Here is a 19,195-nt window from a genome sequence, read left to right as displayed (position 1 = left end):
CTTGGGTTATTCTAGTGGGAGGAATGCCCACACACCCCTCAAGGTCCCCTTTCTACAGCCACTGTTAACACCTGTATTCCCTTAAGGAGACGAAAGAGTTTATTTCATGCCAGAAATGAATAAAGTTTCTTTAATTAAAAATAACATTACCAAGGAGACCAACATACTAAAGGACCCTATTCTATTACTTGGGACCCAGGACCATGCCTTGGGAGTGACTAAGGCCACTCAGCCAGAGACTGGGTCCTTCTAACAGACAGAGATGCCGAGCCCTTCGGATGGAGACCTGGACACATGGCTGATCCAGTCGGGGCTTTCCGTTGGTCTGTTTGAGTTCAAGCTGTCAAAGCTTTTGCAGTCAGCCTCAGCAGACTGAAGAGTCCGAACAGCAGAAAGGTGCCAGTGTGACGGGTGGCCTGTGATGTGAGCACAACACAACCGGTCGGCACAGAGCTCATGACCTGGGCAGCCTCATTCTTCCTTAGGCCGCAGGTTCCAGTCCAGCCAAAACTGTTTCCTTAGCGGTGGGCAGTGACTCCATGGAACCATTTCTGGTCCCAGGAGTGGTGGGGGGACCAGCCATCACCCTATCTGTCCCGTCCATTGAGCTGGAACACAAAGAAGGGAAATCAGTCCTGCAGATCTCAGGGCCTGGGTTTGAATTATCATAAAACAAAAGCTTTTCTGCCTCTGCCTGTGCTGCTGTTGAGCCAAAGTAACATGATGCCAGCAGGGCTGGGCAAAACTGGGTGGCTAAATGGAGGGCTTCATTTAAGTAACCATGTGAAATGTTCTGGAGCTCACGTGCTCAAGATTATGCACTATTTGACAAAGCAACCCAAACTGGACTGCAGCCCGTCCCTTGACGTTTACTCTTGGATGGCACCTCTTTTTAAATGCATAAACCCCTAAGACCAGGACCCACTTTACATAGATTTCTGTAAGACCAGAAAATGCACAGGTCAAATCCCCGGGGCCACGTGACTTAGTGTTGTTCCTGTATGGAAGTGGGACGCCAGAGCCAGGAAGCGGCCAGGCGGGTCTGACCAGGGCATCTACCCTCCTCTCAGCGTGTGAGGTACACGCTTCAGCGCTACCTGCACTCTCTGCTTCCCTCAAACGACCGAGCAGCATAACTGGTATTTCAATTGAGATGACGAGTGACGCCAGCCTACATGTTAGCCATTAGAGCCAAACTCTGGAGTGGAAGGCTAGAAAAAACCGTGGCCATGATGTCGACTGCGTGTGGAAACAAAGTGTGAAGTCTCCTATCCTTAATAAGCCTTATTCTTCTCTCTTGGGTTCAACTTGGTAAGAAACCAGCTGCTTGGGTCTATTGCCAGTGGAGGTGAGGGGAAGGCCTGACCCACGGCCCTGAGCCCTGAGGCAGTCACAGCTGAAGAGTAAGGCTGTCCCCAGACCTCTGTCCCGTCCCCTTTGGGCACTGTCACATGATTGTCTCTGTGAGACAAACGGACTTCAAATGCTTAATACTGCCTCCTTTAGAAAACAACCTCTCACATCAAGGCTACACATGCTGATTCTTATGGGAAACTGCATTTTCTGAAAGTTCACTTGTTACAGGTCTGAAACCTGGAAGGTACCAAGGGTCTTTGGCTTTCTACCCTCAGCACATTGTCAGGCCAACGGCTCTCACACTGATGATCTCCCGAAAGCCTCCCCGAGGCGGGCTTCATCCCACACCACACAGGCACAGACTTCAGCGCCTCAAACTCGGGCTCAGAGCCACACCGTGGCCTGGAGCTGTTTGGTGCCGCTTTATTTTAGGGACAAAAGGCAATGCTGCTCTGTGATGCGAGGACAACCCCAGTCCGCCGGGACCAAGTCACGGCTCTGCCAGTGGAGAGCAGGCATCTAGCATCCCTTCTTCATGTCCACACGGAGGTGGCCCTGGGCAGCGGCCGGTACGGGATGAACAGCCAGTATTTGCTAGTTCTGTTTTAGCCAGACAGGGTTCCACACCAGGTGGGCCCAGACCCCCAAGCAGTGAGGAAGGCAGCCCTGGAGATGACCCTCTCACAGTCCGTACCTTCTCGGCTTCCTGCCGCATGAGGTCCCGCAACTCTTCTGTCCAGCCTAGAAGTTCCACCAGCCTTTCCACGCTGTGAACCATATCCCCCAGCTGGACCACGTCCCTGCTGCGAGGACGCCAAGCAAAGGGCCCCACCAGGTCCCGGTTGATGAGCAGTCGGGGCACCGAGCTCCGCACGGCCTCAGACAAGCTGGCAAAAGGTTCTACCTGAAAAATTGCCCAAAAGTGAGGAGCACAGTGCCCACCCTCTGAGCCCCTTGGGACACAGACTGACAGTAAGACCTCGGGTACAGGGAAAACTCACCACCTATTTCATTTCTTCCCGTCACACTGTCAGCTTAGTCTCCATGCTCGGGTTCCTCCCTTTCCGAGCCTCCCTCCTGCCCGCGTCCCTCTTTCTGCCTCCCACATGTCTTGGCCTCTGTGGGTCTCTCTGCCCAGGCACATCTGAGCTCCAGCAACTATGCTCCACCTTACCCTCCTCCCAGCAGCATCTGGTTGGGCCACCCACGCTCCCTGGGAGCAAGGATCTGGCCCCACAGAGGGCTCCTGACATGCCCAGCAGAGAGGGTGCCCCACTTTTCCACAGCCCTCACCATCCAGACCTCCAGAGAGTCCTAACTCGGTGACTCTGGGCTTCTTCATGCTGCTTCCAAGTGAAATTTCCATTAGAAATTAGAAACAGATTATTAAATGGTATTGAGACTGGATCATTATCTGGGACGAAAATGCTCAACTCCTGCCTTCATTGAAAAAATTTCAAATGAGTGAAAGGTTTAAATGTAAACAAAATAGTTCTTAAAGAAAGTTTAGGGTTCATAAGTAAAGGTAGGGAAGGACTTTTCAGGCCTGATAGTGAAGTCAGATCAGACAAAGGAAACTCATGACAGACCTAACTATGTAATACTGTCACATTATCATCTACATAAAAATACTATGCAGAAAAATATTTTTTTAAACTTTATCATCGTAAACAAACTGCAAAAATATTTACAACATGTGACAAATAGTTTATATTTCTAATTGCTAAACTAATTTATAAACATTTTATTTAATGAATTTATATTGCTAATTTATAGACCAACTAAGAAAATAATTTAATGAAAAATGGACAAGAGATACAAATATGCAATCCCACGAGAACACGGTCATCAATAAACATGAAAAGACGAACTTCACTCTTAATTACAGACATGTTAAATATCCCCTCCCTTTCTCTCTCTCTCACATACACACTTATTTCTTTCTAGCCAATCACATGGATGAAAACTTAAAGACAGGTAATGTTTGCTGTCAGTGAGGATGTGGGAAAATGGCCCACATCTGTTGGTGGCAATGTAATTAGTGTATCTTTCTGGAAAGCAACTTCTCAATATTTCTTTGCTACAAAAGTACTCACATGAATGTGCAAATGTGTATACATGTGGTTATTCACTACATCATTCTTAATATAAAATCTACTATTTTTGTTGCCCATCAAGAATAAATTTTGTCATACATCTGTCATCCCTATCTTAAAACTCTCAGGGCTCAGGGGCACCTGGGTGGCTCAGTCAGTTGAGCATCCAACTCTTAATTTCGGCTCAGGTCACGATCTCCCAGTTCATGGGATCGAGCCTCATGTCAGGATCTGCACTGAGCATGGAACCTGTTTGAGACTCTCTCTCTCTCTCTCTCTCTCTCTCTCTCTCTCTCTCTCTCTCCCTCTGCCCCTCTCCCACTTGTGTGCACTCTCTCTCCCTAAAGTAAAAAAAAAAAAAAAAAAAGAAAACCTCTTGGATCTGGGTGTGTTCCAGAATTCAGAATATTTCACATTTTAGAAAACGTCACATGATTTATATACCATATATTATGTCACACCTCAGTGACATCCAGAGGGGTGATCCATAACCAAGTGCATTAATATTTCCTCCACGCGGCATATGAGATAAAGTCTAAGCCACACTGCAGATCGCTCAGTGCTTACAGACAAGCACTCTGCTTTGGGGCTCCCGACTGGAACCTTGTATCGGCATTTGTCAGGAACACTAGGGGTGCTGACAAGCTAGGTCTCTCTGCACTTCTGGTTAAGATCACCACATCTGTGCAGCGCAGAAGGCTGTGAGGACACAGCAAAACACTCACGGTGCTGGTAGAACCGAAGAGATTCTTTAATTCACTCTGCATCTCTACCTAATGTGTAAATTTTTAAAAACGAGCATGTGGTACTTTTAGAATCAAAGAGAAAGGCTATTTTCATTTCACTTAAAAAGTACGAGAGGGCTGGTGGCCCCAATGTCCATCGCCAGTAGCCAGCACAGGGCAGCCAGACTCAGCACCACATGCCGCTGGCACCATGGCCCTGGCCCTCTGCCTGTCCCCTAGGCCCAGCCCTCCAACCAGGCCCAGGGTGGGCATCCGGCTGCTCACTGAGCCACCCCAGGTCATACCTCTGCTCCTTCCTGGACTCCAGATGCAGCAATCCACCCGCCCACCGCCCTCATCCACTCGACAGCCCAAAACAGCCCTCGAATCGGTGTGCCGGAGGCCAAGATCCCCCAACCTGCCCACTAGGCTTCTCAGTCTCAGGAAACCAGCTCCATCCTTGTGGTCACTCAGGTCACAAGCCCGGAGCCCTGTGGGGGTCCACACTCTCCCACCCAGTGTTCCTTTAAACACCTGGGCGCCAATGCCCTCTGCAGCGTCACCTGGCCAACCACTGTCGCCACCTGGACACCACCTGCAAGGCCTCTACTGGCTCTCCCACCACCTCACCGTGCGCCATGGCACACTCACGACACAGCACCCACAGGGTCGGGAGGTCAGACCTTTGTCACTGCTGGTCACGGGCAGTTTCCACCGCCAGACACCCTCAGCTGACACCTGCATCTCCCTGGCCTCAGCTCCAAGGTCACCTTCCTGACTCGGCCGTGCAAACCAACCACGTTGATATCACGACCAGTTCACAACCCTTCCCAGCCTTCCTGTCCCATTTGTTACTTCTCCAGCTGCCGTCATCTAAAACTGTGTCACTTGCTTACACCTCTTACTGTGTCTGTCCAAAGCACTGGAACAGCGGGCACACCACTCTAGGCCTCCGTGGCTGCCCGGGCCCTGAATACAGGCCTTTCTGGCCCTTCTGGCCCTTGCTGCCTACATCCAATTAGGCAGAGCTCATTGCAGGGTCTCATTCTTGCTCTTGATTCCTTTACGAAGTTCCTGAGCCCCAGATCCAGATGCAGAATAGCTTCTGGAATGCGTCCGTGAGTCTCTCCCAGGCACCTCAAACACACATGTGCAGAACTGAGCTCGGCACCCTCCCTCTAAATTCCTCCTTACCAACAAATGCCCTGAGGGCCCACAGACAGCCAGACCACTCCCTCCCCTGTCCCTGGTGCAGCCAGTCCCTCTCCCTGCCCTCTCTCAGTCACGTGGTCGGACTGTGCCCACAGCCCTGCCTTCTTGAGGACTAGCCCTCCTGGACATCTTGCTTCAATCCCCATCCCACTCATCAACGATCTCTCTCTGACCCAAGAGGCACAAGCTATGTCCCTGGTCCAATCCTTTCAAGTCTATCACTGCTTCTAGCACAAAATTGGCCTCTGTGACGTGGCCTGGGAAGTCTGTCCCTCTCTATCTGTCCACACCCCTCCCTTCTCCCTTCCCTTCACATGCTGTGTCCCACCCACACTGACAGCACCTCCAAAGCTGAGCATCCTCCCTCCTCCCCATTCTGCCCAGGCTGCCACTCCCTAGGCCGGGAATACCTCTGCTTCCGCACCAGATGAACCCATTCATCTTCTGAATCTGGGACACCAGGGGGCTCTGAGAGCATCTGGAGCTGGCCCATCAGCCCCACCTCTTCCACCCTATCTTCCTAGCCTCCTCCCCACACACTCAGCCCACCACTGGGCCTGTGGACAAACCTCCAGGGAGGTCCCGAGGATAAGCAGCACATCTGCCATGGGGAAATCAACCACATGTAGCAAGAACCTCTGGGGCAGTGTCTCCCCAAAGAACACGATGTCGGGCTTCACGATGCCAGTGCAGACTGGACAGCGGGGGATCCTGTCCACCATCACTTCATCCTGTGTAACACAAATAGAAAATGAACCAAGGAAGATATCACAACACACTTTAAGAGATGGCTCTTGGAACGCCTGGGTGGCTCCGTCGGTTGAGCGTCTGACTTCAGCTCAGGTCATGATCTCACAGTCCGTGAGTTCAAGCCCCACGTCAGGCTCTGTGCTGACAGCTCAGAGCCTGGAGCCTGCTTCTGATTCTGTGTCTCCCTCTGTCTCTGCCCCTCCCCTGCTCATGCTCTGTCTCCAAAATAAATAAATTTTAAATAAACAAACAAACAAACAAACAAATAAATAAATAAAAGATGGCTCTTAGGGTGTCTGGGTGGCTCAGTTGGTTAAGCATCTGACTCCTGTTTTCAGCTCAGGTCATGATCTCACAGTTTGTGAGTTTGAGCCCCGCATTGGGCTCTATGCTGACAGCATGGAGCCTGCTTGGGTCTGTCTGTCTGTCTGTCTGTCTCTCTCTCTCTCTCTCTCTCTCTGCCTGCCTCCCTCCCTCTCTCTGCCTCTCCCCCAGTCATGTGTGCTCTCTCAAAATAAATAAATAAATTTAAAACAAATAAATAAAAGATGGCTCTTAATAAAGGGAGAAAGGGGGGGGGGAGCAAGCCAAGAAACAGACTCTTGACTACAGAGAACACACTGATGGTTACCAGAGGGGAGGGGTTTGAGAGATGGGCTAAATAGGGGATGGGAATTAAGGACATTCGTGTTGAGCAACAGGCGATGTATTGAAGTGTTTCATCACTATATTGCACACCTGAAACTAATATAACTCTGTGTGTTACCTAACCTGGATTTAAATAAAAACTTAAAAAAAAAAAAAAAAAGGAATCAAGACTGTGGCACTAGTGAAGGACCAGACCAGAAACCCTAGAAGCAGACTCACATAAGCACAGTCAACCAAATTTCTCCTCTTCAACAAACAGCTGAGCATTATGAAAATTAATACAGGGAGACCTTGCTAATGTGGACTCAGGAGGCTGGAAGGAGCCATACCACTCACCATCAATCACACAAAGAAGTGTCAACTGTAGACCCAACAGAAGAACCCTCAACAGGAGAGAACCACCAATGACAGGCCCAACCAGGGAAGAAATGCACCACCTCCCCTACATCTAATCAACCACTCCAGTGACTCAGCGAGCAAGACAACATCAACTCCATGACCTGGTTCTCCAGCCCCTCCAAACTCCCTCCCTCCTCTCCATCAAATAATGTCCCTCTCCTTTGTTGGCTGGACTCGCCTACAGTTTTGTCATAGCTTGCTTGTCCCAAATAGCAATTTTCTACTCTTCCTGAATAAACCCATTTCCCTGGTAAAATAACTGAAAGGGCTATTTTTAAGGAAAACATTACTAGGTGTCAGAAGTGGGATGCAGGAAGGACCCACACACACATCCCCAACCCCACCCAGCGACTGAGGCTGGTGAGCAAACAAACAGGTGCCAGCACCCTCAGCGCCAGCTGGGCTCACTGCTTCCTCACCAACCCTGGGGTTTGAATGTGAGTTTTTGCCTGGATTTGTGCTTCACTCTCTGTTTTGAGCTCTCCAGACTTTATTCAGGACCTGCTCTAAGGCTTCATCCTTTCAGAGAGTACTCATGTGGCCTTTGTCTGACTCCTTTCTAGAGCCCGGCTATTCCTACTGGGGCTGTGCTGTTCAGGAATTTTCCTCTTGGCTCTGGAGAAAAGCCTCTGGGAAATGGGATCCCAGTGATCAAAATGCTTTGAGGGTGCCCCTGCCCCCACTCTTCTGGGAGCCCTGCCGGTTCCATGATTAAAAACTGTGCTCCCTCCTCATGTGCATTCTTATATGGACTAACTTAACAAAAAACAATTTACAACTTCAATGGCCATTATGGGGAACTTTCGAGCTCCCCAAAATTCCCTTCCTCACAACTCAATCGGACAGCCATGGGCTCTAAAATTGTCAAAACTGAATTGGATGCTTATTTTCATTGATACCTTGAGGCTTCCAAACAGTTTTTGGATTCAAAGTCTGCCTTTTTGCAAAGTACTATTTGTAAACTAACCGAGGCAGGCAAACAATTGAAAGATGTCCACATGGCTTCTGAGGCCTTGTCCCCTCCCCATCTTCTTTGTCTCTTGACAGGTGGGGTGGCCTTGCGCTCAGGCCCCACCTCTGGCACAGTTTCCCTCTCTTCTCTCCTCACTGTCCCCAACCCCCCTCTACCCATCTCTCATTCTAACCCTTTTGCTGAGCTTCCTTTTCCCTCCAAACTTCTCCTCACCCCTCCTCTCCCAAGCCTATTAATACCTACCCCTCTACAGTAAACTCTGCTGGGGGTCCCGAAGAACACCACATTGCTTACGTTGCCTGGATTAAGGCTGAGTTTTGAGCCATAGTGAAAGAGTTTCCTAAAATGACTGAGACCCCATAAATTTGCTGAAGAATTTAACATAGTTATTCAAATTTACTAATATGAGTGCTCAGATTTATATCAATGGGTCCACATGTGTGTTGGTGAGGGTCGGACCAAACACTGGATGAAAGCATCCTAATAGGAACATCCTGGAAGGGATTTAAAGAAACAGATGCCTAAGTTTTGGCAAGATGCTAGAATACTTGCAAGAAATCACCACTGAGTATTGGGGAAGGTCATCAAAAGACGAAACTGCCAGTTGACCTGTGGCCTGGACCCGGCACCTGGGAGCTCCTCACTCCCCCCTCCCCCGTGCTTGGAACGTGGGTTCCACTTGCCTTCCCCATCCCAGAGACTGCTCGAGGACACAGCCTGGAGGTGGTGATGTGCACAGTAGATGTGACCGAGCCCAGTTAAGGCCTCATTACAAACCTGTCAGATGTGGAGGTGGGTGCAGGGATCTGGTTGTCTTGCTGCTGCCCAGGAGGAGCCTCGCACATAAGTTCTCTTACTTACTAAACTGCCACCTACAAACCTAGAGTGGCCACCTCTTTGGTCTCTCCCTGTCCTCCACAGATAAAGAATATCCTTCTCTGATAAAGGACTGCTATACAAAATACACAAAAAATTCTTAAAACTCAACAATAAGAAAATCAGCAACCTAATTAAAACATGGGCCAAAGAACTAAATACACAGCTCGCCAAAGACGATATACAGGTAGCAAATGAGCATTTGAAAAAATATTCCATGGGGCGCCTACGTGACTCAGTCGATTGAGCATCAGACTCTTGATTTCGGCTCAGGTCATGATCCCAGGGTCGTGGGATCAAGCCCCACATCAAGCTCCACACTGCTGAGCACGCAGTCTGCTTAACATTCGCTCTGCCCCTCTCCTCACTTCATGCTCTCTCTCCAAAACAAAAACAATTTTTTTTTAAAGAAGATATTCCATTACTTACGTCATCATGGAATTGCATAAGACGATATCATCGCACACCTATCTCAACAGCTAAACTCTAGAACTCTGACGACACCAGATGCTGCTCTCATCATTGCTGGTGGAAATGCAAAATGGTACAGCCACACTGGAAGGCACTAAGCTAACATGCTCTTACAATACAAGCCAGCAATCAGATTCCTTGGTATTTACCCACATGAGTTGAAAAACTTATATCCACACAAAAACCTGCACACAGATGTTTATAGCAGCTTTATTAATAAATGCCAAAACCTAGGAACAACCAAAGTGCCCTTCAGTACATAAATGGATAAACTGTGGTCCATCTAGACAAGGGAATATTATTCAGCACTAAAAAGAAATGAGCTATGAAGCCATGAAAAGACAAGGAGGAAATGTAAATGCATCTTAGTAAGTGCAGGAAGTCAGTCTGAAAAGGCTGCTCACTGTATGAGTCCAACTCTGACATTCTGGAAAAGGCAAAACCATGGAGACGATAAACGGATCAGTGGTTGCCAGGGATTGTGCTGGGAAGCGTTGACTGAATAGTGGGTAAAGGCTTTTCCTTTAGGGTGATGAAAATGTTCTGGAATCAGAGGTGGTGTTTGCACGACACTGTGAATATATTAAATGCCAATGAATTACATACTTTAAAATGTTTAATTTTATGGGGGCGCCTGGGTGGCTCAGTTGGTTAAACATCCAACTTCAGCTCAGGTCATGATCTCACAGTTTGTGAGTTCGAGCCCCACATCAGGTTCTGTGCACACAACTCAGAGCCTGGAGCCTGCTTTGGACTCTGTGTCTCCCTCTCCCTCTGCCCCTCCCCTGTTCTTGCTCTCTCTCTCTCTCTCTTAAAAAGAAATAAACTTAAAAAAAAAAAAAACAGGTTTAAAAATGTTTAATTTTACGGTTATGTGAATTTCACATCATTGAAAAGACAAGGCCCTATACCTCATCAATATTTCAGACCTTCATCTTTATTTAAAATTTTCCAGCTTGTCCTATTGCACTTTGAGAAACCCATCCTACAGAAATATTGCCAGAAGTACACAAGGGTATAAGCATCAGTGTCACTGATGCATTATTTTTAATAGTAAAAATCACAAACATCGAAAAATGTCCCACAGTAGGTGAATGGCTAAATGTATTACTCTAGTTACTAAAAACAGTAAGCGGAGCTGTGGTTATTGACACGATAAACCCATGAAATTTTGTTCTGTAACAGAGCAGGTTGTAGATTAAGGTTAATAATCCTGTAGCTAAAAAAAAAAAAAAAATTTGTCACTATGTGTTGTAGGTACATAGATATGGTCATGTATGTTTATATATACCTTTTTTTTTATTTTTTTAAAGCTTATTTATTTATTTTGTGAGAGAGAAAGAGGGAGAGAGAGGGGTGGGGGAGGGGCAGAGAGAAAGGGAGAGAGAGAATCCCAAGGAGGCTCCACACGGAGCCTGACAAGGGGCTTGAACTCATGAACCATGAGATCATGGCCTAAGCCCAAATCAAGAGTCAGTCTCTTCATCGACTGAGCCACCCAGGTGCCACACCCCTCCCCTTTTTTTTAAAGGCTTGTAACATTACATACCAAACTGTTAAAGTGGGCTATAGGAATCGGCTGAAGGGAAATACATTTTCCCCATTTCCCTACATATGCCTTATCTCCCCACATATCTCTTAATTTTTGACAGGCATATATTACTTTTCCAATTTAAAAATAAAGAAAAACATTTCACACCATTACTGTTCTGTTTTCTTCTAATACAATGCTTATAAAACGTCACTTCTCCAGATCACTCCCACCGCAGAGTGCAGAAGGGAGAGAACTGCCAGCATGACAACTCACCCAAACGTCCTTCCCTGGGAAGGGCCTTCGGCAGACAGTGCACGTGGCAGAGGCAAAGGATCCGTGAGCTTCAACCAGCTTGGAGGCAGGGATGCCAGCCACTGAAATTCAAGCCAAAGCAAAGTGCTGCTGGCTCTGGGGTGGGTGCACAGGCCCCCAAGCATGGCTCCGAGCCTGGCAGGCCCCCAGAGGCAGTCACAGCCCTCGTGCAAGCCTGGTGTCCCTGCCTCCACCACCTCCAGATGACGCCCCACTGACCAGAATGAGCACCGGTGGAGCCAAACCAAGGTGAAAATGAGGCCTGTCAACAAGTTTGATGTAAGTTCAGATAAAATTATATTTAATAACTAGGAAAACATTTTCTATTCTACAGATACCCAGTAAAAGTGAAAAAACAGTACAAAGACAGTTTCCAAAAAACTATAGAAAAACAGAGGTAACTTATTATGACAGTTGTCTGTTCCCACTGTCAGCTTCTGGGCTGTGGGTGGACAGACAGTCCCAGCTGCAAGTGGCTTCCGCTATCCCCGCCATGGTCATAAATCTCCATACGCTACAGCCCACAAGCCAGAGCTCGCGCCTTCGCACGGGCCTGCCTGCTGCAACTCCAGAAGAAGAGGTCGCCCCCACAGGGGTTCCACTGCTGCCTATGGGGCTGCAAGCTGCAGAATCCTTCTGGCAAGGAATTATTTTCCTGGAGCTGAGGAGACTACTTTCTTCAAATCACCAGATGTCTGCAGCCTGGCTGAGCGGATGCTGGCTCACTAAGAGTCAGCACTCGTTGGAATCTGCCCGTAAGAGAAAGGCTCAGCCATGCTTCTCTAAGATGCGGTCAGCAGCCAGTACGATCTGTGAATCACTGGTTGTGGCCGCCCTCGGGACAGTCAGGAAATCATTACACACAGAGTTTGGTAATTCTAAGGCATTAATAGTGATTTCTTTGATATCGTAGTTATGATTTTTAAATCTTTATTTTCTAGAGTTACCCACTGAAGTACTTACAGATTGTTTACAGATTACGTTTATGATGTGAGGGATCTGCTCAAAATAACGGGGTGAGAGAAAAGGTGGGGGAAAGAAGACACAGATGAAGTGAGGACTGGCTGTGAGGAGGACGTGAGGGCTCGTTACGTTCTCTCTACTTTTCTGTGCTCAAAACATTTCACAATAAATTTCTTGAAAAATAAATCATCACTGGAGCTCCTGGGTGGCTCAGTCGGTTGAGCGTCCGACTTCGGCTCAGGTCACGATCTCGGGGCTCGTGAGTTCGAGCCCCGCGTCGGGCTCTGTGCTGCCAGCTCGGAGCCTGGAGCTCACTTCGGATTCTGTGTCTCCCTCTCTCTCTCCCCCTCCCCCACTCACGCTCTGTCTCTGTCTCAAAAATAAATAAACATTAACAAAAATTTTTTAATTAAAAAAAAAAGAAATCGTCATATCAGATTAGCAAACTAAAGCTCTCAATTGTCACCTTTAGCTCTGTCCAAAACTCATAGCCCAACAAGTATGCCAAGACATCAGGTCCACCAACGAGGTCCCGACAGTGGCCCTTAAACACACAGTGGACATTTCTGTCAGGGATGAAGGCAAAACAAGCCGGCTTGAAATGAGTCACAGGGGAGGGGAGAAGCGGTCCCTGCAGAAGAGGCGTGGACAGGTGGAGAGCTCACCTCTCTCGAGCCCATCGATGTTCTGTGTGTAGAGCCGCAGAAGCAGCCCCTTGTCGTGGAGCAGGCGGAGGAAATAGTGTATGACATTGGGCCTGTAGCTCCCGGGGTGCAGCTCCTTGGCCAGAGCGAAAAAGGGCTTGGGGTTGTGATGGAAGAAAGTGAGCTCGAAAATGGCCTCAGGGTATGGGAGGTCGTACTGCTGCAGGTTGCTGTACAGGCCGCTCCTTGGAGACCTGCAAGGAGGGGCAAGACGCCCTGAGCCCCGTGAGGCGGGCCGTGCAGCGGACGAGGGTGGTGAGGGAGGATCTAGCTAGGCACTGCAGGGCACCTGAAGTCCGGAATGCCGCTGGGCGTGCTGACGCCGGCCCCCACCATGACCACTGCCTTCTGGCAGGCTCCGGCTCGAATCAGCTCAGCTATGTCCTGGAGAAAAAGCTTCTCCTTGCCGTTGCCTCCGCTTCCAAAGATGCTTGAGGCACTAGCAGAAGAAGATATAGGTCTTCTTCCACCTGTAATGCTGACAGAAAAGGAGAGTGGCCAGGTGACTGTGACAGTCAAGCTCATGCTAGCCCTGCCATGACCCCCACCATGGAGAATGACCATACACTTCCCTCCTGTCCCCCCAGATGATCACTTCCTCATCATCGAGGACTACTGGGCTGAAAGAGAAAGAAGTCTCAACTTAAAAATCAAAACTTCTTTGGGAGCAAAAAAAATCAGGTCAGACCTGTGCAAACAAGGAATGCGTCACGTCTTAACTCCTGTTACCCAATGCCAGTGCGAAAAGAAGAGGGTTGCTCACCAGAGGTGTGGGGGCTCTGTGGGGGGCTCTGGACATGCTCTCTGCAGAGCCATACACTGTAGCATACCCGAGATGTGACAAACAGGCAGTGACCTTTAAAGAAAGCTAAATGTCCCAGGCTTTACACCGAATCTTATCAGGAGGAAAAGTGGTTCTAGAGACCGTTCCAGAAAGAAACATGCCCTGGCAGCTAGGGATTCACACTGCCACAGAGACTTGATCTTCAACGTCTGCAGCTGTTCAGGAAGCTGCTCATATTATGCAGCTGCCAAAGGAACCCCACAACCAAGGTAAGGGGGTGGGCACACTCAGCCCAGGCTCTCTCTGCAAAGCACCGGAAGACTTCTCAAGTCACCTGCAGAAGCCAGGAGCCAAAACACTCACAGGGCTAAGTATCAGGAATAGGAGATGGTCTGCCATAGGAAAAAAGAGCCAGACACAATAAACAAATCACAGGCTCCAGCGAGGCCTCAGGACTTGGACGCTCAGAAAGCAACAGGAAGGAAAAAAAAAGCAATACAACTAACACAAAGCCGGTAGCACGGTCTGAACACATCCCACTGAGGCGAGGCTGCAACTGTGGGAAATATGGGGCACCAGAGCCGCACCTCACATGGGCCTGGTAAGGCCTCCCGGGTTTACTGATCTGCCGCTCAGGCCCCTGCTTGGCGTCTAACCGAGCTGCATGACTCCTACATCTCCTGGCAACTCACCCAGAGTTCAGGGCTGCCAGCCCCACTGCACAGGACGCCTTTCTCACACCCCAAAGGCTGGCGGCCACCGCGTCTGTTCTTCCAGGGGAAGGCCCTTGATGACCCTTCCCCGGGACATCTCTGACTTCCGTATAGAGACTCCTCCACCCTGATGGGAAAAGAGATTCAACAGATGGAACCGACAACCCTCCCCAAACGAGTGATGAGTCTAAAGTGAATACAGACATAAAAACAGGAAACTGAGAGTGTTTCTTTTACTCTTTTGTGATACAGGCAAGAAATAAGCACCCTAAAAGCACATCTCAGATACACATCAGGACAATGCAGAGTGTATCTTCTAGGAGTGTGGCCCTAACTTACTCTCCTGCATGTTGTCTTTGTGTTCTTTTGCCCCTTACGAAACCAGTTCAGGTCTCCCCTGAAGCTGTTCCCCACCCTAGCACAGCATACCCACCCCAGTGACACTTTCAGCCCCCACTATGCCCTCTTATATACCACCACCCCCCCGTTTCAGCCAAACAACCGACTCCCTAGCTCTTGTATATGCCCTAAAATCAGCTCCTGCCTGAATGACCTTTCTCCACCTCAGCATGTTCAAATCTCCCACAGCAAGGCCAGGACCAAATGTCAGGCTCCTTCATGAAGCCACTGCTGAACCCCAGTGAGCAATCACTTTGCCCTCGTCGGGCTCCTGCTCCTTTTAGGGAGACTGACACCCCTTCCTCTCCTGCAGTGACTCTGTGCTGCCTTGCACACTCCACTCTGGGGTCAGGGGTTTGCTTGCTGCTCACGGTCCACTTGCCTCTGTGTCGTTGCCTCTCCCAGCATACAAAGCATCATCTTGGTTTTCAAAAGAAAAGATTTCTAAAAGGTAAGTAAAGGGAACGAGGAGCATGACAAAGGAAAGCGTGCAGAGCTGAGGGCACCCAAAGGAGAATCAGAGCCCTGGCTCTGATGTCCCATCATCACTCAAACACCCTGAGCCTCAGAGGCTCAAGTCAAGAGCAGGAAATGATTCTTTACAATCTTGCTTATTAAGAAGATCTATAGCAGATCTTTCCCAGCAGAAAGTACAGAAAATACAGTAGAGAACAGTGCTTCTCCTCCTCCCCACACTCCTGCAGAGATGCCCACAGACCCTAAAGGACGGTCTGCTGCATCGGAGACTTGCATGAAAGCACCTGTCAAGCAGTTCTTCTGAGTGCAAGTTGAGGAGGTTTCCAAAGGAAATTTTCTAAAGAAAACTGGCCAGATGGTCGGGAAGAAAAGAAAATCATCTGGCTCAGGCTCTACCTATTAAACACCCCACTTTACACAGCATCTAAAACAATTCTTCCCCTACAGTCTTCCTTCAAAAAATTTACTACATTCCTCCCAAATGCAACTTATTATAAGAAATACAAAAGGAATTTAAAAAGTTGTAATATGGGGCGCCTGGGTGGCTCAGTCAGTTGGGCATCTGACTTTGGCTCAGGTCATGATCTCGCTGGGTTTGTAGCTTCGAGACCCACGTCGGGCTCTGTGCTAACAGCTCAGAGCCTGGAGCCTCCTTCAGGTTCTGTGTCTCCTCCTCTCTCTGCCCCTCCCATGCTCGTGCTCTGTCTCTCTCTGTCTCTCAATAATAAATAAACGTTAAAAAAATTTTTTTTAAGTTGTAACATTGTGATTTATAATAAATATGTTTTTGGTCTTCATCCCCAAACCCTTGGAGTCTCTAAGAGAAAAGGGAACATCTTTTGTTACAACAGTTGGTCTCCCATCCTCAGTTCCTGAAGTCCCTTCGGAGCCATGAGGGTGAAGTGGTTGTCTTGTTCCGCATAAACAGCCCCTTTACACAACTGGGTTTGTGTCCATGAGGAGACTTTTGGAAGAGCCCTAAGGATGGGGGCTGGGTGCCAGGGGGAGCCAACTATGATTAGAGGGTTTGGAGCCTCCGTCAAAACGCAAAAGGAGGGGGTCCTGAGGGCTTCCAGGTTGGTGACTCACGTGCAGAAGGGTCCAGGGACCCTTGCACACCTCACCCTATATATCTCTACATCTGGCCGTTCATTCATATCCTTTAATATTCTTTGTAATAGACCTGCAATCTAGTAAGTCAACTTGTCTTCCAAGTTCTGTGAGCTGCTCTAGCAAATTAACAGAACCAGAGGAGGGGGTCAAGGAAACCAATTAATAGCTGGTGAGTCAGAAGCACAGGAGACAACCTGGATTGGCGTCTGAACTGGGGGCGGGCTTGTGGGACTGAGTCCTTCACCTGTGGTGCTTTCTTCAGGCAGGTAGAGTCAGAACTGAGTTACTTTGGTGGGACACCTGGCCAGTACAATAAAGGTTTCTTGGATAAATTAAAAACCCCTGGGTATCTATTAAACTCCTCACCAACATTTAGTAGCTGTGTAAGGTTGCATCAAGTAGATGTACCATTACTTAAGTATTAATTCATTATTGGGCATTTAAGTTAGTTTCTTAACAACTGTGGCCCTTTAAGACATTCCCATATGTATATTCAATTTCTAGGCAATGATGTAAAGGAAACCTGACTGACACGCGGTGGAGACCAACAGGAGGAGCTCTCACACGCACCCCTCACCTCACTTCCCCCCTCCCCACCCCACCCCCTCACTCCCCGCAGCCCTTTGCATTCCCAATGGGGAAAAAAACCTGGGCTTCACAGCCCCGGGTGAGGAAGGAGGGTTTTTCTCCCCTCCCTCTCCCCCAACAACCCAGCCAATGAGGGACCATCACAGCCCAGCCAATGAGAGGCCAACCCAGCCCAGCCAATGAGAAGCACTACACTCCAGCCCCCCAGTTTATTTCGGAGGACTTTTTGCTTGTAACGGACTTCCCAAGCCCCATCCCCCTTCCTCTGTAAAACACCATTTCTCTCCTCTGTGCCTAGGACTTGCCTATGGTTTTGCCATAGCTTTCTAGTCTTCATTTGGAGTTCTCTGCTATTCCTGAATAAATCCATTTTGCTGGCAATAACTAACATTTTATTTTTAAGGTTAACAGCAAAGATCCCAAAATGTACAATTACTGCATGGGGAACAATAAAAATGTATATATCTTTAGACGGATTTCCACTACTAGGAGTTTATCCAAAAAGTGAGTACAATGAACCTCGGCATTATTCCTAATAACTAAATATTACAAACTACTTAAATAAGAAAATTATTAAATACATTATGAAGCATCAAAGAATGGAATTCTACAGATCCCACCCCCAACCTAGGGCAGGGCGGTGCATCCTCAGTTTCCCCAGCAGGGACAGGCAGTGGGAGGAATCTGAATGGTCACCAAGAAGCGGAGGCTAGATCTCGACCTCCCTCTGTGGGGACAGGAGCAACAGTTCCCTCCTCCTTGACCCTAAGCCCTTTCTTGTAAGGCGCGACAGGGCCTGGGGAGCTCTTCGTTGGGGCAGATCTGGTGGTTCCAATAAAAAGTCATACAAAAAAACAGAAACAAAAACAAATAAAAAAAAGGAATTCTACAGATCAGTATAAAAGACTGAGAAAGCGTTTATGTGTGAGATGAAAGTAACTCCCAAGACATATTGCTAAATATAAAAGGCAAGGTACAAAGTGTCAACTATGAACATACAAGTGTTGCTTATACACATCAAAACTACCCAGGAGAAGGGGCGCCTGGGTGGTTCAGTTGGTTAAGCATCTGACTTTGGCTCAGGTCATGGTCTTGCCATTGGTGAGTTCGAGCCCGGCATCAGGCTCTGTGCTGACAGCTCCGAGCCTGGCGCCTGCTTCGGATTCTGTGTCTCTATCTCTGCCCCTCCCCTAATCGCACGCGCTCGCGCTCGCTCGCTCTCTCTCTCTCTCTCTCTCTCTCAAAAATAAACATTAAAAAAGAATTTTTTTAATCCCGTGAGAAGAAACAAGAAACATGCCACGGCGGCCTCTGGAATATCCACTGAGCTGCGTGAACAGACACTTGACATTTCAGGTTCTGCAGTGCCCCGCCGCGCACGCAGGGAAAGCACGACGCCCGCGCTCGCCGGGCACTGAACCGCAGCCACTCGCCTGCGCGGAGGTGCTCGTCCCCACCCTGGGCCCTGCCCGCCGCGCCCCACCCCAGAGGCTGCCGGCCCGCGCCCACCGACCGAGGCCCACTCACCTGCCGGGCCCCAGAGCCTGAGCGCGCAAAGAGCAGGCCGAACCCACCGTGCCATGTCCCAGCTGCTCCGCCGCCCGCTCGCGACCTTGTCCCCGAGGGCCACGTGTCCGCCTCCGCCGCGCGCCCCTCCCCGCGAGCCCAGGTTGGGATGGACGCCAGGTGGGGGCGGCTTCCTAGCCTGCTGAGCTCCCGCCTCTGGCCCAGGACACCGAACCAGAAGCCTGCATTTCTCTAACCTGCTGTCCCGCCGTTTTCAATCAGGAGAGTGATGGTAACACTTGGCGAGAGCTTACTACCGCCAGGAGTTACATTTACACTTAGTCCAGGAAGTTACTGTTATTATGGTCCCCGTTTGGGACGAGAAACTGCTGGTCACAAAGGCCGAGGCCACAAAGCCTGTCGATGGCCCTCCATCACAGAGCCACCAGGCCCTCGTACTCAGGGGCACAGCCAGCTGCGCGGGAAATCCGGTACAAACCCTGCAGAGAATTTCTTCCAAAGCAAGGGCGCGGTTACCCTGACAACCAGCGGGCGCCGCAGGCCGCGGGGACGCTCCCGGCCTGCCTCGCGCGACG

The 19,195-nt window shown here is 49.2% G+C and overlaps 1 protein-coding gene across 9 annotated transcripts; it reads right to left on the bottom strand.

The window, feature by feature from the left end:
* Window positions 1–106: 106 nt before the first annotated feature.
* Window positions 107–19,181, bottom strand: SIRT3 (sirtuin 3). 9 transcript variants are annotated; one of them, XM_047877430.1, is made up of 8 exons: window positions 18,621–19,181; window positions 14,496–14,643; window positions 13,309–13,497; window positions 12,981–13,213; window positions 11,314–11,414; window positions 5,959–6,120; window positions 2,051–2,260; window positions 107–608 (listed from the first exon to the last, which is right to left on the bottom strand). In XM_047877430.1, the coding sequence occupies exons 1-8, from the start codon at window positions 18,673–18,675 to the stop codon at window positions 588–590; spliced, it is 1,119 nt and encodes a 372-aa protein (XP_047733386.1). In that variant the 5' UTR covers window positions 18,676–19,181; the 3' UTR covers window positions 107–587. The 9 variants fall into 9 exon arrangements, with proteins under 9 accessions (XP_047733386.1, XP_047733389.1, XP_047733390.1 ...); XM_047877433.1 differs by having other exon boundaries at window positions 13,309–13,489; window positions 18,857–19,179; XM_047877434.1 differs by having other exon boundaries at window positions 18,668–18,850.
* Window positions 19,182–19,195: the final 14 nt, after the last annotated feature.

The sequence above is a fragment of the Prionailurus viverrinus genome, chromosome D1 (assembly GCF_022837055.1).
Source record: "Prionailurus viverrinus isolate Anna chromosome D1, UM_Priviv_1.0, whole genome shotgun sequence".
Taxonomy (NCBI): Eukaryota; Metazoa; Chordata; class Mammalia; order Carnivora; family Felidae; genus Prionailurus; species Prionailurus viverrinus.
The sequence above is the reverse complement of the archived record's forward strand: the minus strand, read 5'-3'. Positions and strand labels throughout refer to the sequence as shown.

What these genes read in the sequence shown, in the direction of transcription:
- SIRT3 (XM_047877430.1), bottom strand. Translation starts at nt 18,675, where the DNA reads ATGGCACGGTGGGTTCGGCCTGCTCTTTGCGCGCTCAGGCTCTGGGGC. An exon ending in AGCGGCATTCCGGACTTCAG is followed by an intron (nt 13,214 to 13,308) that starts GTGCCCTGCAGT and finishes CCCTCCTTGCAG; the next exon opens with GTCTCCAAGGAGCGGCCTGT. An exon ending in TCCTCGGGACCTCCCTGGAG is followed by an intron (nt 2,261 to 5,958) that starts GTTTGTCCACAG and finishes GCAATTTTTCAG; the next exon opens with GTAGAACCTTTTGCCAGCTT.